General features: G+C 48.6%; 1 protein-coding gene across 2 annotated transcripts in view; it reads left to right on the top strand.

Annotated features, from left to right (window-relative positions):
- PLCL2 (phospholipase C like 2) overlaps positions 1-15,292 on the top strand; it is a 195,977-nt gene extending 180,685 nt beyond the window's left edge. For both annotated transcript variants that reach the window (XM_008266046.5, XM_089332283.1), the window contains exon 6: positions 14,412-15,292. In XM_008266046.5, coding sequence (XP_008264268.4) covers positions 14,412-14,591 — 180 coding nt within the window. In that variant the 3' untranslated portion in view covers positions 14,592-15,292. The remainder of the gene's footprint in view (positions 1-14,411) is intronic.
- Positions 15,293-22,273: the final 6,981 nt, after the last annotated feature.

Raw genomic sequence — 22,273 nt, forward strand, 5'->3', positions numbered from 1 at the left:
TAAAATATGTCGCCGAGACTCCCAGGGCCCACTCATTCTTTTGTTCATTCATTTAATGAGTTCGAATCGGAAATCTGCATTTCTTTTTTTGATTAATCACAGGAAGAGTTGATACGCTTAGTACATTGCAAACAGTTGATATGCTTAGTACATTGCTTGCTTTAAAATGTTGCATGCAACATGTGGGATTCAACTTGCTATAGTTTGGACCTCCCAGTTTAGTTTATACAGAAAAGCTCAAACACACACACACACATACACACACACAAACACACACAGAGAGAAGGGGCCAGAGAGAAAAAGAGAGAACTGTGTGTGTTTCAATGTAATTTGCTGCTTAGACTCTGTATTGGGCAAGGCCTTTAGTATCTCTCAACTCAGTTTCCTTATTATAAACACACACAGTATTACAACTTCCCTTGCGCAATTAAGAGACTCTCACAAGATAATCTTTGTAAAGGGCTTAATACCGTAGTCATTCAAGAAATGGTAACAACGTCTCCAGAAGACTGCGGATTATGGTTCTTTTTTCTTTTCTCTCTCTCTCTCTCTCTCTCTCTCTCTCTCTGCATACTCTAGGCTCTGTGTTTCAATTTTTTGAAAGGTTTATTTACTTATATGAAAGGCAGAGTTACAGAGAGAGGGAGAAGCCGACAGAGAAGTCATCTACCTGCTGATTTACTTCCTAGATGGCCGCAACGGCCGAGGACTGGGTCAGGCTGAAGCCAGGAGTTTCCAAGTCTCCCACTTGGATACAGGGATCCCAGTATTTGGGTCATCTTCTGCTGCTTTCCCAGGCACTTTAGCAGAAAGCTGGATCCAAAGTAGAGCAGCTGGACATGAACAAGCGCCCATATGGGATGCCAGCATCAGAAATGGCGACTTAACCACCTACACAACACTGGCCCCTGTGGTTTGAAATTTAGGACTATACTTGCACCCACATCCCTTCCGAGCTAGTCTGAATGGTGATTGTAAGAAATATATTAAAGAGCTTCCATAAAATCCTTTTTGTTTCTCTGCAGCAATCTTTGGTTCACAGCAACATTGCGAGGAAAGTTCAGATATTTTCCCTGTAGCTCTGCCCCGACGCCTTGACGCCTTCCCCACTCCAACACCCCCTACCAGGGCACTGGTGACCCTGTGCTGCCACCCCGTGTCACCCAGAGTCCATAGTCTGCGTGAGGAGTCACTCTTGCTCTTGTGCTTTCTACGAGTTGGGACACAATGACGTATTTCCAGTAGTTTCTTTTTAGAATTTTATTGTGTATATTCAGTGTATACAACTTGATCATTATGGCATCATATGAGGTATTATCATGCCCTGAAGATCCTCTGTGCCCTGTGTACCCAGCCCTTCTTCCCCAAATCCCTGGTGGCCAGGAATCTTGTACTGTCCCCATGGTTTGCTGCCGAGCACTGTGGAAGGAGGTTGGAGTGCTTGGCCTGTGATTCTGAACACCTATGAAATACTGGTTTGAAAATGACTTGATTTCTAGATGAAAGTACCACCATCCAAAGCAGTGACTAACCACAAAATATTTACTAAAAAGCACTGTGTTTGTAACCACTATTTTTTTTTTAAGATTTATTTTATTTATTTGAAAGACAGAGTTACAGAGAGAGGTAGAGACAGGGAGGGAGGTCTTCCATCTGCTGGCTCACTCCCCAGATGGCTACAACTGCTGGAGCTGCGCCGCTCCGGAGCCAGGAGCCAGGATCCAGGAGCCGCTTCCAGATCTCCCACTTGGATGCAGGGGACCAAGGACTTGGGTCATCTTCTACTGCTTTCCCAGGCCATAGCAGAGAGCTGGATCGAAAGAGGAGCAGCCGGGACTGGAACTGGAGCCCATATGGGATGCTAGCACTTCAGGCGAGGGCTTTAACCCCCTGCACCACAGCGCCAGCCCCTGTGACCACTATTACTATATAAGATACATAACCAGTGAAGAGATGATAACTTCCTTTTGACCTGGGTTTTATTTCCTGGTCATGAGATTCGTGTTGGGGTTTTGTGGGTTCAGTTCTCCGAGTTTGGTTGAATGGATACTTGAGTGGGAGAAGCAGAGGAGCCCTGGACCCGTATCCTGTCATCTCGGACTGATATTGAAGGTTCCACAGGCCTCCTGGACACTGGCAGGGCGACAGGAGAGAGAACGTACGAGGGTTTAGCTGGGGAAGTAAGATGCTTGTTTCTCGAGAATCCTTGAGACAGTTAACTATTGTTACTTTTTACTGTGTGTATCCTTTTGGTTTTGTTTGGTCGTTTTTTTTTTTTCTTTTTCCTCTGTTTTCTCTCTTTCTCATCTCTCTACCTCACACTACAGGCTGAACTCTCTATGTAACACAGAGTTAATTACATGTAATTTAAAGCAATTGGAAAAAGATACCAGTTAAAAACAAGGGAGGGAATAAGAAATGGAGGAGGTAGTCTAAAACTGTAAAACAGTGTAGTTCTGCATACAGGCATATAGACTCACCTCTAAGGGTGCAGCCTAAGAACTAATCATGGGGCTCCAAACCCATAAGAATCGGTGGTATAAACACCATCTTCACTGTTACAATGATCAACTTAAGTGTTAAATAAGGCAACAGATAGATGGGTTTAAGTTTAAAAGGGATGACATCAATAACATCAAATATCCGGTAAAAATAATAGAATTAAAAACAGGAAGGAAGGACCAACATGGGAAGCAGTCCACACGCAGACTCCTAGAATGACTTTCGCAGTAAATAACACTCTGATCTCAGAATCAACCCTTAAGGCTTCCTGGAGGATCTCTGCAAGACCTCAGAGGAAAGGAAGGGTCATCAAAGAAGGAGACACTCTTCTCTGAAGGGAGAGGAGAACATCCACTTTGCTTATGGCCTTGTCCAAATACTGACAGTCTATGGTCACAAAAGGCTTCCATAGCCCTGGCAGCCCCCGACAAGAGCCTCAGATGATCACTGACGTCATAAATAAGAGTGTTAATTGTTAAAGGAGCAACAGTAGTCACTGTGCACTTGCTCCCCAGGTAGGACCTCTGTCTCTATTGAATTGCAATATGAGAATTGACTGCAAATTCTCTCCCCAAACTGTAATCTATGTATTGTGTGTGGGCGTGGTGGTAAATTGTTGAAATCTATGATTAGCATAGAGTTGGTCCTCTATTTGTAAAGTCATACTAAAAATGATCCATAATGAAGAAGGAGATGGGGGAGGGAATGGGAGGTGGGAAGGGAGTGAGGTCGGGGGGATGGAGGAAAGAACCACTGTGTTCCTAAAGTTGTATCTATGTAAAAATGCATTCATTAAATGAAAAAAAAAGATGCTTGCAAATCCAGTTGCCAAGCAGGGGCCTGTTACGCAGGCTGGAGCTGGGCTCGCTCAGAAGCAGGGCGACAGTGCGTCTCTGTGCAGGGCCTGGCTGGGTGCCCTTCACGTATCCACCACCCTTCCTTTATGGGGAGACCAGATGTTATCAGTGAAAGTCCCTAAAACCTGCTGTGATGCTCTCGGTATCCCCAAGTGGGTAAGAAAGCTAAGGAGGAGGTGGCCTCCATCGAGGCGAACGTTCTCAGATGAGGGCCTTGAACCTCAGAACAACACAGAACTCCCGGAGATCGAAGGTCACACCGGACTCTGATGGTTTACTTTCTCGTCTGCATTAAAGCAAAAACAGCAGAGTGCCCTGTTGCCTCCTCCAGATCCTGGTCTTTCTCCTCCCTCCCACTGCATGTGGCTTGGAGGAGCCCAGGCCCCCTGGGAGGGGCAGGTGCTCCCTGCTCGCCCCCGCTCCCAGCCACGCCGTCCCATGGGCAGGTGACAGACATCAGGGGACGTGTCTGCAGCACCACTGGATCACTCACCTCAGAAGTCAGGCAATTCAAAAAATTAAAAGTTCAACAGACATTGGCAAAGATTTACGTCTCTGGCATGAACAAGTTGCACTACAGACTCTACTGGAAAAATATAAACTTCACGAAATGGTTTTAATAATAAAAAAAAAAGGAATAGGCAATGCTGTTTTTCTCTGATAGTCCGATAGAAGACAAAAGGGCTTTGAACGGATTATCTCAGTGCTAGAATCCCTGTTCTACCCCTAGGTCTAAATAAAGGCAATGAATTGCAATCGTCAATCTTTGTACCTTGAAATCTTTGTACGTGAAAAATCAGGACATCCTTTGCAGTCGTACAGGACGTTTGGTGTCTGGCCTATGTTGAACACAGCTGGGGCATCAGCCCTGGGGCTTGGCGGCTGCTGTCATTCCTCCCCTGTGCCCCCTGCCTCTGGGCCGGTCCCAGGTAATCCCTGGGCACAGCCAAGAAGGCAGGGTCGTGCCAGAGTCTCGGCCAGACCCTTGGATCCAGTTCCCTGCCTTAAAGCTTGCTTTCTAGGCCTAAGTAAGAAGCTTAAATGTTTTAACCTAAGATTGTTGTAACTCGAAGAAGAAGAGGAAGAAGAAGGAGAAAGGAGGAGGAGGAGGCGCAGGAGGAGAGAAATGGAAGTGGACTTGTCAGAGATTCACTTATCTCAGCGCCCCCGAAGGTTCCTGGCTTTGAGGACAGCGATGTGTTGCTGTGTTCTGATAACTTTCTCCCTTGGTGGCTTTATGCTCGAGAAAGCTTTTCCAATATGAGGCAAAAAATAACATGCTTTGTGTCATTTCTGGACTAAAACAAAGCAAAAGAAACTAGCAAACAAAAACCCTCCAGCATAACTGATTTAAAAAAAAATGATTATAACTCTTTCAAGATGAAATCTGAAGAGAGTAAATTTTGAAATTCCCAATGAAGTGTGAGAAACCAAGTGAAGTCTGAGCTGCTCGACACAGAACGTTGCAAAGCCGGCACCCACAGAGTCACACGCGCTGTGTCACGGCGGCAGCGTTTCCGTAGCCTTTGCTCTTCCGAGGTCCTTTGAAGCAGTGAAACATGAATTCTGCACTAGCGCCGGCACCTGTCTCAGAGTTGTGCTGTCCGCACGCCGGACGCCGTCGCAAAGAGCAAAACTAAAAGTGATGGACGAACTCCAGCTGCTCCCGAGCCCAGATACGTTGTCGGCAGGGAGGGGAGGGTCCTTTGAGCCTCACCTCGGCAGTGGCCACAGGCCGGGTCTGCTGGAGACGCTGTAATGCCGTATCGGAGCTTGGGAAGCGTAGGATTCGACCAGATGAAGAACTCTGCTGTTGCCACCTTAACCATCCGGGACCACCCAGGGAATTTTGTTAAATACCCTGTCATCATGCCATAGATCTATATATGCTAGCTTGGAGAGATTCTCCAAGACAGGACTTGTGGTGAGGAAAAAGAAAAAAAAAAGGAACCAGAAATACAATATCGATTGCAGGGTCCCATTTACACAGAAAAACAAAGTTACCTCTTTGGAAGGTATTTAAGCACAAAGAAAAAGGCCAAGCACTTGTTTGGGGTGGGGGCAGCTGTGAAGGCTAAGGGGTGTTGTACTGTGACACTGGCTCAACAGAGGCCCCTGTCCCTGGCACTAGGAATTCAGCAGGGGTCAGGAAACACTTCCTGCCCCCCAGGGCTACATTCAACAGGAGAGAGCTGCAGTACACAAAACACTAGAGCAGGTCAGATGGCAGCGTTACGGGCACGGCACTATGGGTAAGGGGTTGTCAGAGAGGGCCCCGCCGTGAAGGGAGCCTTGGGGTGAAGACCTGCAGAACGTGAGAGAGGGAGCTGTATGCGTTTCTGTGGCCAGAGCCATCCCTGCAGGGGTGGTGAGTGCAGAGCGCGAGGCTGACCTGGGGGAGCGCCTGCAGGGTTTGAGGAACTGTTGTCGGGACACAGGTACTAGGGGCTAAGTGAACAAGGTGGAGGAGACGAGAGGGATGGGGTGTATAGGGCCACAGGCAAGACTGCAAACTCACTCTGAGTTATCTGGGAACCCCTGGAGGGTTTGGACAAAGGGGAAGGCATCTTCTCATTGTGTTTAATTAGACTGTCTGTCTGTCTGTCTTGTTGAAGAAGACCAGTTAGCGAGGTATTACTCTAAACCCAGAGAAAGATGACGATGCGTAGCCTGTAGTGGTGGCAGCGAGGGTGGTGGTAAGAAGTGGTAAGAATCTTTGTATAAGTTTGGAAGGTGGGATAGAAGGAGCTGCTGACAGGCAGGATGAAGGGTGGGGAAAAAACGTCCATGGTGACCCCAGCTGTTTGGTCCAAGTTCCAGCCAAAATGGGGTTTCCTTAATGGAGAGAACTGATCACAGAGGAACAGCAGGATACCAAGATCTGCTTTGTACAGGTCACGCATAAGAAGATGTGCCAGGCAGGTGTTCTGGACAGAGACCCACAGATTTTCATTAATAAAAATAATATTAAAGGGCCTGGCACTGTGGTGTAACTGGAAAAGCCGCCACCTGCCATGCTAGCATCCCATATGGGTGCTGGTTTGAGACCCGGCTGCTCCACTTTCGATCCAGCTCTCTTCTATGGCCTGGGAAAGCAGTGGAAGATGGCCCAAGTGCTTGGGCCCCTGCACCCGCGTGGGAGACCTGGAAGAAGCTCCTGGCTCCTGGCTTTGTATTGGTGTAGCACTGGCCTTTGCAGCCATTTGGGGAGTGAACCAGTGATGAGACCTCTCTCTCTCTGCCTCTGCTTCTCTGTAACTCTGCCTGTAAATAAATCTTTAAAAAAAATAAAATAATAATGGAGCAGAAATCAGTGAAATTGAAAACACAAAATTATTAGAGAAAATCAACAGAACTAATAGCTGATTCATTGGAAAGCTCAATGAAATCAATAAAAAAATAAAATCTCTCTAGTGGGTATCTATCCAGAAGACATGATCTCACTCGATCAGAGATACCTGCTCTACCACGTCTGTAGCAGCAGTGTTCACAGCAGCCAAAATATGGAAGCAGCCAAGGTGTCCGTCATCAGATGAGTGGATAAAGAAAACCTCCTAGGAGTATTGTGTGTATGAATAGTAGGTGTTTAAAAGAATGAAATTCTATCCTTTGTAGCAAAATGGTTGGAACTGGAAGACATCATGTTGCATGAAATAAGCCAGACACAGAAAGACAAACACCACATACTCTCCCTCATATGTGGGAGCTAAAAAAAAATAAAAAGAAACAGGGGGCTGGTGCTACGGCATAGCGGGAAAAACCACCACCTGCAGTGCTGGCATCCCATATGGGCGCCGGTTCGAGTCCTGGCTGCTCCATTTCCGATCTAGCTCTCTGCTATGGCTGGGAAAGCAGTGGAAGATGGCCCAAATCTTTGGGCCCCTGCACCCACGTGGGAGACCCGGAGGAGGCTCCTGGCTCCTGGCTTCCGATTGGCACAGCTCCGGCCGTTGCAGCCATTTGGGGAGTGGAGCAGTAGATGGAAGATTTCTCTCTCTCTCTCTCTCTCTCTGTAACTCTGCCTTCCAAATAAATCAATCTAAAGAAAAAAAGGAAGGAAGGCAGGCAGGCAAATGTCTGTCAGTTCTGTTACAAATACAGAATCTACACTACTATAGTATTTATGATTTTGGGACTATTTAAGTTTTACTTTATATGAGTGATATTCATTTGATTATGGTTGTCTACAGGACTGCGATCTTTTTACTCTTTAGTAGATCCATCAAAACCTTTGACTATAATGTAAATTTAAAATATGTTGTCTCAAAAACAGATAAATAAGTAATAAACAGAAAGGACAGAGCGGGCAGACACGTGGCGCAGTGGGTGAGGCACCCCTTGGAAAGCCCATTTCCCGTATCAGAGGCCAGGGCTTGTATCTCGGTGCTGCTGCTGCTTCCAGCTTCTTGCTGACTCTCACTCTGGGAGTGGTACAAGTAGTGAGGTCCCTGCTGCTCACGTGGAAGACCCAAATTGACTTCTAGCTCCATGCACTTCAGCCTAGTCCAACCCTGGCTGTTGTGAGCACGTGGGGTGTGAGCCAGCAGATGGGAGATCTCTCTGTCCCCCACTCTTCTGTCTCTGTGCCATTCAAATAAATAAAATCAATGAAAATTTAAAGGATAGTAAAGGAGTATTATGAGCAGTTCTGTACCCACAAATTTGATAACCTAGATGGAATGGACCAATTCTTTGAAAGGCACAATCTGCTAGAACTCACATTAAAAGAAGCAGATAAGGCCGGCGCTGCAGCTCACTAGGCTAATCCTCTGCCTTGCGGCACCGGCACACCAGGTTCTAGTCCCGGTCGGGGTGCCGGATTCTGTCCCGGTTGCCCCTCTTCCAGGCCAGCTCTCTGCTGTGGCCCGGGAGTGCAGTGGAGGATGGCCCAAGTCCTTGGACCCTGCACCCCATGGGAGACCAGGAGAAGCACCTGGCTCCTGCCTTCGGATCAGCGCGGTGCACCGGCCACAGCGCGCCGGCCGCGGCAGCCATTGCAGAGTGAACCAACGGCAAAGGAAGACCTTTCTCTCTGTCTCTCTCTCTCACTGTCCACTCTGCCTGTCAAAAAATAAAATAAAAAATAAAATAAAATAAAAAAAGAAGCAGATAATCTGAATGGGCCTATATGTATTAAAGGAATGAGCCCATATTTAATAACCTTCTAAATTAGCAAAAAGCACCAGCCCAGATGGGTCCACTTGCAGATTCTGCCAAACATTTAAGAAAGAAATCAGTCTCCTTCAGAAGACAGAAGCAGAGTGAATGTTTCCTGGTTCATTCTACAAGGCCTGCAGTATTCTAATATCAGAACCAGTCAGACATTAGAAGAAAGAAAGCTGGAACCGACAATGTGGCCTAGTGGGTTAAGCTGCACCCTGCAACGCCAGCATCCCCTGCAGGCACCAGTTTGAATCCCAGCCACTGCACTTCTTTTTTTTTTTTTTAATTTATTTATTTATTTTTTTTATTTTTTATTTTTATTTTTGACAGGCAGAGTGGACAGTGAGAGAGAGAGACAGAGAGAAAGGTCTTCCTTTGCCGTTGGTTCACCCTCCAATGGCCGCCGCGGCCAGCGCGATGTGGCCGGCGCACCGCGCTGATCCGATGGCAGGAGCCAGGAGCCAGGTGCTTTTCCTGGTCTCCCATGGGGTGCAGGGCCCAAGCACCTGGGCCATCCTCCACTGCACTCCCGGGCCACAGCAGAGGGCTGGCCTGGAAGAGGGGCAACCGGGACAGAATCCGGCACCCCAACCAGGACTAGAACCCGGTGTGCCGGCGCCGCTAGGCGGAGGATTAGCCTAGTGAGCCGCGGCGCCGGCCCCCAGCCACTGCACTTCTGATCCAGCTCTCTGCTAACTCAACTGGGAAAGCAGAAGGTGGCCCAAGTACTTGGGCCCCTTCCACCCACATGGAAGTCCAGATGGAGTTCTGAGCTCCTGGCTTTGGCCTGGCACAGCCCCAGCCATTGTGGTCAGTGGGGAGTGAACCAGCAGGTGGAAGACGTGGAAGACTTCCCTCTCTCCCTCCTTCCCTCTTTCACTCTGCCTTTCAAGTAAATAAAATAAAATATTTTTTAAAAGAAAGGATTTAACAAAATTCAACACCTATTCATAATTTTTAAAAAGTATAAGTAATTTAGGAATAGAGAAGAACTTCCTAAAATTGGTAAGAAGTATTTACAAAAAAAAAAAAAAAACTATAGCTAACATCATACTTAATGGTGAGAAACTAGAAGCTCTCCCACTAAGATCAGGAACAAGGCAAGGTGGTTCTCCGTCACCACATTTTTTTTCAACATCATCCTGAAAGTCCTAACAAATGTAGTATGACAAGGACAGGAAATAAAAAGTATACAGTTTGGAAAGGAAGAAATAAAACTATCTTTGTTCACAGCATGATTGTCTGTGTAGAAAATCTGAAAGAATCAACAACAACAAAAACGCCTTTTGGAACAATATAATAAGCAGTTATAGCTTGCAGGACACAAGGTTGATATACAAAAATCAATGGATTTCCTATATACCAGCAAAGAACAAATGGAATTTGAAATTAAAAACTCTTTACAATTCCCACCAGCACTCCCCAAAGATGAAATGCTTAGGAATAAATCCAGCTAAATATTTATAAGATTTACATGAGGCCAATTATAAGATTCCAATGAAAGATAGTAAAGGACTAAATAAATGGATATTCCATGTTCATGGATAGGAAAGCTCAATATTGTCAAGATGGCAGTTTTTCCTAACTTGTATTGGTTCAGTGCAGCCCCAACCAAAAATCCCAGCAAGTTATTTTATGGGTATTGACAAACAAGTTCTGAAGTTTATGTGTAGAGGCAAAAGCCTGACAATAGCCAACACGATATTGAAGGAGAAGAATAAAGTGAGAAAACTGCCTGACTTCAAGCTTAGTGCAAAGCCACACTAACCAAAATAGTGTGGTATTGGCAAAAAAAAATGGACAAACAGATCAATGAAATGCAATACAGAGTTAGAAATAGACCCACATAAATGCAGTCACTGTACCTTAGTGGGACAAAGAGTCTCTTCAACAAATGATACTGGAACAACTAGACATCTGACTGCAAAAACAAAACCAAAAACTGAGTCAGAGCACATATCTTACCTTAATCAAAAGAATCGATTCAGAATGGATCATTTACCTAAAGTAAAACACAGAACTATAGAACTTCTAGAAAACAACAGGCATAGCAATGACTTTTTAGATATGCCATGAAAGGCTTTTCAGTGAAAGAAAGAATTGATGAGCTGGACTTTGCTAGAATTAAAAACTTTCACTCTGAAAAAAACAATGTCAAAAGAATGAGAAAAGAAGCCACAAACTGAGAGAAATTATTTTAGGAAACACATTCTGATATCCAAATATTTATCTTTGATATCCAAAAAACTCTTAAAACTCAACAATGTAAAACAAATGATCTGTCCAAAAGATGAGCAAAACCCTAGACAGGTACCTCACAAAAGAAAGGCCACACATGGCAAGAAAGCGTATGAAAAGGTGGTCCAAATCCACTTCATTGAGGAATTTTAAATTAAAATACTACTTAGCTGCTAGCGCATAGCTATTAGAGTATTAAATCTGAAACATTAGCAACACCACGTGTTGCAAGAATGTGGAGCAACACTTGTTGCAGGTGGGAATGCGAAATGGTGCAGCCATTTAGCAAGTTTGGCAGTTTCTTATAAACACCTTTTTGGAAAAAAAAAAAGTTTATTGATTTTTCATCTACTTGAAAGCCAGAGTGACAGAGAGAGATCTTCCATCTGCTGGCTGTCTCCCCAAATAGTGCATCAGTTAGTGCTGACCTAGGCCAAAGCCAGGAGCCTGGAATCCCCTCTGGGTCTTTTACATGGGCACCAGAGGCCCAAGCACTTGAACCGTCATCTGCTGCCTCCCAGGGTGCATTCGTGGAGGATGGATTGGAAGCAGAGCAGCCAGGACTCACACTGTCACTCTGATATGAGATGAGAGTGTTGCAGGTGGTAGTGTATTTTTATTTATTTATTTATTTATTTTGACAGGCAGAGTGGACAGTGAGAGAGAGATAGAGAGAAAGGTCTTCCTTTGCCGTTGGTTCACCCTCCAATGGCTGCTGTGGCCGGCGTGCTGCGGCCGGCGCACCACGCTGATCCAATGGCAGGAGCCAGGTGCTTCCTCCTGGTCTCCCATGGGGTGCAGGGCCCAAGCACTTGGGCCATCCTCCACTGCACTCCCGGGCCACAGCAGAGAGCTGGCCTGGAAGAGGGGCAACCGGGACAGAATCCGGCACCCCGACCGGGACTAGAACCCGGTGTGCCGGTGCCGCAAGGCAGAGGATTAGCCTAGTGAGCCGCAGCGCAGGCCGGTAGTTTAAACCACTATGCCACAACACCTGCCCCATACTCTTGCCATATGACCAGTAATCAAATTCCTTTGTATTTCTCCATGTGAGTTGAAAACTTACGTCCACACAGATATCTACATGTAAATGTTTATAACACCTTTATTAATAATTACACAAATTTGGAAGCAACCAACTTGCACTTTAGTAGGTGAATGGATAAGTAAACTTGTACATCCAGACGATGAGAAATTATTCAGTACTAAAAAGAAATGAGCCGTCAAGCCGTGAAAAGACATGGAGCAGCCGTAAATGCATGCTACTAAGTGAAGGGAGCCAATCTGAAAGTGCTGCATCCTGCATGACTCCAACTATGTGGCATTCTACACAAGGAAACGTCGGAGAACAGTGAAAACATCAGTGGTTTCCAGGAGCTGGGGCTGAGGAGGGGTGACTAGGCGGGACATAGGGAATTTTTAGGTGGTAAAATTATTCTGTATGATGCTACAGTGGTGGGTACGTGTTACCATACCCTTGTCCAAATTCATACCAAACCCTGATCCTTAAACAGTGGCTTTGGGTAGTGATGATGTGCCACTATTGGTTCACTGTGGTGCAGGGCGTTGACAGTGAGAGAAATCTGTGCATGTGTGGGGGTGGGGCACATGAGACTCTGTACCTTCTGCCCTACTTTGCTGTCAACCTAAAGCTGCTCTAAAAAACAAAGCTTATCAATGTAAATAAAATAATAGATTTGGAATTTTAAATAGCAAGTATAGTATCTGGTCATCCTCTGTTACAGACGTGAGTGTGTGCTTGTGAAGGCGCGTAAACTCTTCAATAAGAAATTACGTTCTTGACACTATACTGTATGGATACGCGAAGCCCTCTTAACTGTTTGCCACATAGGAGTTCAGTGGGTAGTAAGAGTGAATAGAAATGGAGCTGCTTCAGTTCAGCTAAGCAATGGAACGTGCACGCGCAGTCCCTAACTGGAAGTCCCTCTGAATCCAGGAACTCGGGAAGGGTTCCCTCGCCATGGTTTAGACTCACGTTGCAATTTGGTCTCACCGTGGCTGCAATTTGATTCTAGCCAGGTTCTCTGCCAGAGTGAGTCCTTGCCCGTCCCCCTCTGCAACGGGCCCCAAGCTCTCTTGGGCTAGAAATACTGCGAAGAGGGCACACGCTGGGAAGCAGTTCAAGAAAGGGAGCAGGGATACAAGTGGACCCAAAAAATGCCAACCCACAGAGGAATCTTAGAGAAACAGAATAAACCAAGAGGCCGAGGGGGAGGGGAGAAAATGGTGAACGCAGGAGATGCTGATGTGAGCACAGCTGTTCATAGAAGGCAGGTTTCACTGGAAAGGAAAAACAGGACCAAAACAACCAAGCCAAGTGGGGACCACATCCTGGAGTCGGCAGCTGGCCCTCCAGCAGGGCCCTGTCCCTACCCCAGACTTTCAGCAAAAATGTCTGCAGACCATTCTGGTGTCTCAGTTGAGGGGGTGGTGCTCCTGGCATCTAATGGGTGAAGGCCATGGATGCTGCTCACTAGCCAAAGATGCACAAGGCAGCCCCCTCCCACCTCTGGGAAAGTGGCCGGGTGGACAGACTGCTCAAGCTGCTGGCCACACCTCACTGGTTGCAGTCTGGCTAAGAAGATGTTTCCAGAGTAGGGAAGCCTCGCCTGCTTGCTCTCTCCCAGCAGCTGCCACTCCTGCTGTGTGCCCATGACTGCCAGCGTTCATGGAAGGCCACGAGGGCTCAGCAGCCCTTCGGAGACGGAGAATACGTCTGTGGCTGGCAGGGGTTAGGGATGGGGCAGGGGATGGGTAGCACGGGGCAAGCTCTGTGGCCCTGGTTAGCTCTGCCTCTTGATGGCAGTGTGATGGAGCAATGCAGAACTACAGGTGCACCTTGTGCCCGTGTCAGCGTCCTGGTCTTCATCAAGTCCTGTAGTTAGTGGGAATTTGGGGAGGGGCACCCAAGACCTTATCTACATTTGTATCCCTCTGTGAATTTATACTTATTTCAGAATTAAAAGTTTAAATTAGGGGCTGGCGCCATGGCCCACTTGGTTAATCCTCCGCCTGCAGCGCCAGCATCCCATACGGGCACCAGTTCTAGTCCTGGTTGCTCCTCTTCCAGGCCAGCTCTCTGCTGTGGCCCGGGAGTGCAGTGGAGGATGGTCCAAGTACTTAAGCCCTGCACCCGCATGGGATACCAGGAGGGGCACCTGGCTCCTGGCTTCGGATCAGTGCGGTGCGCTGGCCGCAGCGGCCATTTGGGGGATGAACCAACAGAAGGAAGACCTTTCTCTCTGTCCCTCTCACTGTCTATAACTCTACCTGTCAAATAAAAAAAAAGTTGAAATTAAAAAATTACAAACTTTAAAAGGGAAAAAACAGTCCAAGATTGGCCTAATAACTATGAAAGATGTAATTCAGTTAGGATAAACCGGCATGGCGGCACACTCCGAACTCAGTTGGGATTTATATAGGGAAAAGGCTGGAGAAAGCAGCAGGCTCTTGGAGTGTGGTGTTGGAACTTGGATAACTAACAAACTCGATTCTTATCAGAATTTGGCCTATCCAGATGCAGTGCCAGTAAGAAATAAGTGCGGTCCTCTTTGCAGGATCACAATATTTCTGTCCAGCGGCGGGTCTACGGCGCATCATCGTAATTGCATTGTGTTGTTGTTGTTACAGGGGCAAGCGGATCTTTTGAAATATGCTAAGAACGAGACTCTGGAGAACCTGAAACAAATCCACTACGCTGCTGTCTCTTGTGGACTCAATAAACCCGGCACGGAGAACGCCGAGCTCCAGAAGCCACGCCGGAGCCTGGAGGTCATCCCCGAGAAACCCAGCGACGAGGCCGGAGACTGAAGGGCGTTCCCGCGCCAGGATGGAGTTGCCCACTCTAGGACCAACGTCCTCCCACGGGACACTTTGCTTTGCACTCACTAGGAATGAGAATCCTGTCTGGGATTTTTAAAGCACAACTGGAATAGCCCATTACAGTCTCTGAAAACTGTGAATGTATGTAGCAATCCTGCGTGTGAAAGCAGATAAACTCTCTAACAAGAAATTATATTCCTGGCCCAAATATGCTATATTTGTATACAAAGACGTCCTAACTCAGTTCCAGTACGAAGACCCGATTACTCAGCCCAGATCCATCAGAAAGCAGACAATTTCCTAGGCGGAAGCGATTTCTCAAGATGGAAATGGATTGGGCTGTCAAATTAGTATTTATTGGAGGAAAAACCCTAATCTACGCCTTGGACTTGCGTGTGCTTGCCAGAGTCTCTGGGTTCTGGCTGATTCTGGTGGCGAGCTTGCTGAGCCATACTTACCAAGGAGAATGTAAGTGGACAGGCCCCCTGGGCGCCCAGGGGCCTGGGGGCGCCATCGAGGACAAGAACGTGCAATTGGACTGACGCTGCTGGCCGAAGACTCATGGCTGTCGGCACATGGGTAGAGACATGATGTAAAAGCAACCAGTCTGGAGGCAAAACGTTGTACATAATTTTTCATTGTATGAAGTAGTGTTCACATTAAAAAGATGTTTTATGATATTTCTCCAATAACAGTACGTACTTTCAATGCAACTTTTAAGATTTCCAGTTCAAAATGTCCCGCTCCAAAAAGCAGCCGGCTCAGTCGCTTGTCCGGCTTGACTTCCTTTTGCTGTCAGTCAGGTTTCGCTATGCTAAGCAACAGCAGGTAACGGGGAGGGAGCAGCCCCTCAGCTGCCCCCCAGGCTTCAGGGTTAGCCTTGCAGGGAAGTGCGTGCCCTCGGGCAGGACTCAGGGGCACAGGGCGAGGGGAGCAGGTGCAGCTTTCCTGCCGGTGGCTGCCACGTGTCCCCTCCATCTGCATTGCTGACAAAGTCTGTTTCCCCTTCCCTTTCAGAAATCATTTTGCAAGCAGCTGAGTTGTTAATCCAAACATATTTCCCAAGTCAGTGTCTTGAAAAGACACTGGTCAGTGCAGCCGCGTCCTTGCTTCTCCCCAGACAGCTCTCCTTCCGGATTCTGGGAGAGGGAAGCTCTCGAATCCTCTGTAAGCCTTTGTTGGCTATTCAGTGATCCTGATACACCAGCTCCATAAACCAGGGTGATGCTCCAGCCAAAGCCTTTCATCCATTCTTGCCCAGTCTCCTGTGTCTTTAAAAACAATGCCCTTTGGCCGGCGCCGCAGCTCAACAGGCTAATCCTCCGCCTTGCGGCCCCGGCACACCGGGTTCTAGTCCCGGTCCGGGCGCCGGATTCTGTCCCGGTTGCCCCTCTTCCAGGCCAGCTCTCTGCTGTGGCCAGGGAGTGCAGTGGAGGATGGCCCAAGTGCTTGAGCCCTGCACCCCATGGGAGACCAGGAGAAGTACCTGGCTCCTGGCTTCCTATCAGCGTGGTGTGCCGGCTGCGGCGGCCATTGGAGGGTGAACCAACGGCAAAGGAAGACCTTTCTCTCTGTCTCTCTCTCACTGTCCACTCTGCCTGTCAAAAAAAAAAAAAAAAAAAAAGCCCTTCTTGGTACTCATCTGCCCGGGCCCTGGAGTGTGATTCCAGAAATCAAACCTGTTACTGAGATGCCCGTGCCTTCCTGCACACACCCGCGCCCTCCGGCAGTAACTCCAGCTCCTGGCTCCCTGGTGAGCTCTACCCAGGGGAGGAAAAAATGAACAGAAAATAGGGAATTCAAAGGAGATTAAAGAATGAGAAGACAATGTGTCACTTAGGTCGTTGTTAGCAATCCTTTAGCTTAGCTGGTAAGAGATACAGTGACACTCAACAGGGAGGAATCCAGAAATCATAAACAATGCCTTTTAAACTGTGATGAAATTGGAAAAAAAATTGCTACATGGATGGTAATGGCTGGTGTTATCTAATATGTGACTTGAATACTCCGATAGCAAAAGGCATGGAATTTACCGTAGCTTGTGCAGCCTCGGAATCAACAGGTTCAGGACTGAAGGAGTTGATGAGCTCCTTCGGCCTGACTTGTTCTTTTCCACATGCGGAAGTTGCAGACAAGAAAAACAAAAGATGCTGTGTGCCAGGCGGAGTCTGTCAGGGGTCGTGTTGGTGGCTGGAGCCAGCTAGAGGTTTGCTCCACCTATCCATGATTTAAAAAAAAAAAAAGGCAACCTTTTTTTGATCCCTTTATTTTCCAAGGATTAAAGCAAGGAATGGAAAAGCAGGCACCCTTGTCTGGGAGTCTTAGCAGGTTTCTCCTGTTTGGATCCTGCCCCAGCAATCCTTCCGTGAAGGTGATGGCCCAATCAGCGTAGTGCAAGTTCTCTGCCTGTCGAGCTATGCGGGTCTCTTCCCGACTCAGATGGGCACAGAGCCTGTCTCGGATTGGCCAGGACCGAGGTTATGATTTGTGGACCTTTATAAGCAGTTTTCTCTTACAAAGGATTGGCCTCGCTCTGGATTGAGCCTGTGGAGATCATGTATTAACCCTCACTGGCCGGGTGAAAGTGAGATCCCTGCTTCCGAACTCCATAGTCGTGGGGTTTTGTGTGGGTGTCCTTCCGCCATCTACATTCTTTAAGTGGAGTGCACCCCTTAAGTTACTCACTGTAAGTACAGTAATTCCCTGCGGGTTTGACGATGTGTGCGTTGGCCACACCGTGCACCTGCACACACAGCGTCACTGCCAGTTAGGGGGAATGTGTGCTGAGAGGGGACATAGAAACAACTGTGAAGCCTGCTGAGGGCATAGGAAGAGAAGCAGATAGACACAAATGCAGGGAAGGGTGGCTCCCACCTGGTCAGTCCGGTGGGAGATACCAAGTTGCATGGCAGTAAGCAAACGGAGCCCAGGGTCGGGGTCCAGTGGTCCTGCCGATACTGTGCCCGCCAGTAGACCCGAGGTATCAGCAGTCACTCGGAGGGTCTTCAGCCTCCTCTTTGTACAGATTTTTTTTAAAGATTTTATTTATTTATTTATTTGAGAGGTAGAGTTACGGGCAGTGAGAGGGAGAGACAGAGAGAAAGGTCTTCCATCTGCTGGTTCACTGCCCAAATGGCCGCAACGGCTGGAGCTACACCGATCCGAAGCCAGGAGCCAGGAGCTTCTTCCAGGTCTCCCATGCGGGTACAGGGGCCCAAGCACTTGGGCCATCTTCTGCTGCTTTCCCAGGCCACAGCAGAGAGCTGGACTGGAAGAGGAGCAGCTGAGACTCAAACTGGCGCCCATATGGGATGCCGGCGCCGCAGGTGGAGGATTAACCCGCTGTGCCACTGCGCCAGCCCTGCCTCTTTGTACAGATTTATTCCTCTCTCCTCTCAGCCTCTTAACCAGTTCCAGGTGTTGGTCTGTTTTCTGCTTTGGGCAGCTACAACTTCCTCATAGTGGAAAAGCTGTCATCTAAACCCAGCGCCCACCTCCTCCATCCGGGGCAGGCGTGGCCCAGTGTGGCCCAGCGGCCAGGGTGTAGGGGCGGAGTTCTCAGGCTGGACGCTGGGTGTGCCCTGGGGGCAGGCTCTTCTGCACCACATGAAGCTGGGGCTACGGGCGCCGCCTGGGCAAAGTCACCCAGCCTGCTGGCGTTGCCATCTGTGGCCTTCGCGGTGGGACTGCATCTGGTACCTTGCGTCCTCTGAGCTTGCTGAAGCCGTCTCTAATCACGGGTCTCAAAAGTCACAGATGCAAATGATAGTGCAGTCATAGCGTAGCTCTGCTGTCCCCGCCCAGGGACTGAGAACGTCCACACCGGATAGACCTGTCCAGCATTTTCGGCGGATGCTTGCGGCTTAGCTAGCGTCGGATGTGAGTAGACCTGGCATTCGCCATCAGACGGAAGAATTTTCTATTTCTTGTATTTGACCGTGGGACGCTTTGTTGGAGCTGTGTGCCAAGGACTGTGTTCAAGACACTGTGTGTGTATCATTTCATCCTCTCAACGACCAGCAAGGTATTAATCCAGTGTTACAGATGACGAGACGAAGGCCTTCGACAGATTAGTCAACCAAGCTCATGTTCAAGTCAGCACTGGAACCCAGACCTATCCGCTCCGAATCCTGTATTCCCAAGCACCGTGGCGTACTCTGTGGAATTCCAAATATGTATTTCACCTCTCAACTACAGGATGAGGTCTTGACAAGGATCCTGAAGCAGTTAGCTTTTTTTCCACTGTTGTGCTGGACGCAAGCGCCTCAGAGCCACGGAGATGTATCCAGGCTGATTTGATTTAGCACGCGTTAGACACCAGGGATTCCCCCTGGGCAGAAGCAGACATGGCCCCAGCCACCACGGAGCTCACTGTGCACTTAGGAAGAGAGAGCCACTTATCCAGACCTCAGAGACCATGGCAGGTGTCGTGAGGAGGCGTGGCTGAGAGGCTGCCTGGCTGAGTGCCAAGGGCCAGCGTCCTAAACCTCCCTAGTCTCTTCTATTTAGAAAAGGTTAAAAAAAATTTCTCCTTTTCCCCCACAGTGTTCTTAGGAGACTGGACTGAGATAGGATTATAAAGCATTTAGCCCTGTGCCTGGCTTCTACGGACTCACACATGTCCATGCATTGTTGAAAAGCAGGGCTATGCAGGTGTTTAACGAGGGATCTCACCTCTCCTGGGAAGATGGCCTGAGTGCCTTCTGCTCTGTCACTTAATCCCCCAGATCTGAAGCAGCCACGTCTTGTCACCTGCCGTGGCGGGGTGGGTTGGCCCACTCGCGGTTCTTGGTGGGGGTCTACCATGCAGCTGCTGGTTCACTGGGCTGGGCTTGTTCACATGGCCATTGGAGGGAGCTCAGCTGGGGCTGTGGACTGTGGCATCTTCATGTGGTCTCTGCATGTGGCTTGGGCGTCTCACAGCCGGGCATCAGATTCCAAGAGAGATCGTCCCAAGACTGGGAGTTCCGGAAGACCCGTGCGGAAGCTTGAGGCTCCCAAAGGTCTCAGAATGTCGCCTCTGCTGCATTCTACTGTTCAAGCGAGTAGCTAAGTCCTGCCCAGGTTCAAGGTCACATTGCAGAAGGGGAGACGAGATAGGAGGCTGCATCGGTAAGACCTGTCTTCAGAAAATACAGGCTGCCATGGAACGTTCCCTGAGAAAGTGGTATTTGAATAGACTTGAAGGCAAACATGTTCTCCTTACCATACCCAGAGAAAAGCGGAGAGAGTGAAGCAGCTGAGCGATTTAGTCCAAGAAACCAGCGTGCTGCAAAGGCCGGTCTGTGAGGAGAGACGTTCCGGAGGACCAGAAGGAGGACTGGGATGGCGGAGTGCCCCCACACGCAGGACACCACGCCTGCACGGCGGGAGACACGTATGATCCCAGCTGCCCAGCCTGCATGCTGCACAGCTGAACACAGCCCACTTCCACTCCTGGCCAAGAACAGACTCGCCGTCCTGCGTAAACCCACCATAACCGGAAGACGAGGAAGCGATGTGCAAGGAGGGGAGACCAGGCAGGACCTGGAGACCCAGCCCTGAGCTGAGAGACCCGGGAGACCCGGGGTGGCTGGGGTTTCGGGACAGAGTACCCAAGAGAAGACAGCGGCCTAGAGAAAGAACGGGCGTCTACAAGAGCTCCACCCCAGGGCTCCGAGGAGGACGGATCAGTGCACACGCGAGGAAAGAGCCACACAGGACGAGGGCCGCGGCAGTCAACCTCTCAAGATGACCAACCCCATAGGAAGTCAGAAATTCCCTTTGGAATCTCAACCCCACAGCTGTCCGTGTGTGTCTGACTGTACTTGGATGTGAGGGATGAGGATCTTCAGAAAGTTAAAGGAAAAGGTGTCCTATGAAACGGTCGTGCCTGGGGTCCAAACCTTTCTGTGCCAGAATGAAGTTATCATTAAATTTCATTTTTCCACAAACGTTTAGAAGGGGGTGTGATATAGGTATTATGTGTAGCTCTGCTTTATCCGTAAACAGATTGAGTTCTTTTTTAAAAAATATTTATTTATTATTTGAAAGGCAGAGTTATAGAGAGGCAGGGAGAGAGAGAGACAGAGAGAGAGAGAGAGAGAGAGGAGAGGTCTTTCTATCCACTGGTTCACTCCCCAGATGGCCGCAACAGCTGGAGCTGCACTGATCCGAAGCCAGGAGCCAGGAGCTTCTTCTGGGTCTCCACATGGGTGCAGGGGCCCAAGGGCCATCTTCTGCTGCTTTCCCAGGCCATAGCAGAGAGCTGGATCAGAACTGGAGCAGCCGGGACACAAACCAGCGCCCATGTGGGGTGCCTGCACTACAGGTGGCAGCTTTACCTGTATGCCACGGTGTGGGCCCCTGGGAGTTCTTCACTAAAAACTAAATCGTGCCCCTTTGGGGGCAGTAGAGCCTTCATGGAGACTGCGAGGAGCAGGGAGGGCAGTGCACAGAGTCTGCACGGGGCTGGCAGGGTCGGCTGCAGACCCGCGGGGTTCACAGTGCCCTGGGTGGGTGTGCAGAGGGCTCTTGTTCCAGGAGTGCAGATAATTAGCAGATGCTTTGCGCCAGTGTCAGACAAAGCGCTTCAAAACAAGACATGAAAAGTCAAACTTTTTTCCAGTGTCCCTGAACTGCCTGACCACAACCTATAAAGGTAAAATTTTATAAATGCATCCAAAAAGAATTACCAGGCAATGGACGGAAGTAGAAACGCCTTGGCCTGAAGCGCTGGCATCTCATATGGGCGCTGGTTCGAGACCCAGCTGCTCCACTTTTGATCCAGCTCACTGCTGTGGCCTGGGAAAGCAGTAGAAGATGGCCCAAGTCCCTGGGCCCCTGCACCTGCTTGGGAGAGCCAGAGGAAGCTCTTGGCTTCAGATTGACTCAGCTCCAGCCGTTGCGGCCAATTGAGAAGTGAACCAGTAGATGGAAGACCTCTCTCTCTCTCTCTCTCTCTCTCTCTCTCTCTTTTTCTGCCTCTCCTTCCTACTCTGTGGAACTCTGACTTTCAAGTAAATAAACAGATCTTTAAAGCAAAGAAAGAAAAGATATGGCATCTAATGAGAAAAAAAGACCATGAATGAAAACAAACCCGGAACAGACACAGGTGTTAGAATTAGTAGTGAAGTGTTAACTTTATTTTCAAAAAGTGAAGTAGTGCCAAGGCCCCAGCTGAACCTCTAGAGGCAAACGTGAGTGTGGGGACGGGATCAGTGGCGGAGCAGCTTTGTAGATGAAAAGATTAGTCAAAGTCATGGCAATAGTAAAAACTGCCCAGAGTAAAACAGACATAAAAGGGAATTTTTAAAAAATGATCAGAATATTAGGGAGCCATGGGATAACTTCAAACAGTATAATACATGTATAAATGTGTACCTGAAGGAGAGGAAGGAGTTAATGACGCAGAAAGCATGGTTGAATAACACAGTCCAACATTTCTCACGTGTGATGAACGATGTGGACTCTCAACAGACGCCATGCACGAGACACACGGAAAAAAACCTACATCATGGCACACACAATCACAGTGCTGAAAATCCACAAGAGAAAAATCTTAGGCCGGCGCCGCGGCTCACTAGGCTAATCTTCCGCCTAGTGGCGCCAGCACACCGGGTTCTAGTCCCGGTCGGGGCGCCAGATTCTGTCCCGGTTGCCCCTCTTCCAGGCCAGCCCTCTGCTGTGGC

This window comes from Oryctolagus cuniculus, chromosome 4 (assembly GCF_051225735.1).
Source record: "Oryctolagus cuniculus isolate XC-2025 breed Fujian yellow rabbit chromosome 4, ASM5122573v1, whole genome shotgun sequence".
Taxonomy (NCBI): domain Eukaryota; kingdom Metazoa; phylum Chordata; class Mammalia; order Lagomorpha; family Leporidae; genus Oryctolagus; species Oryctolagus cuniculus.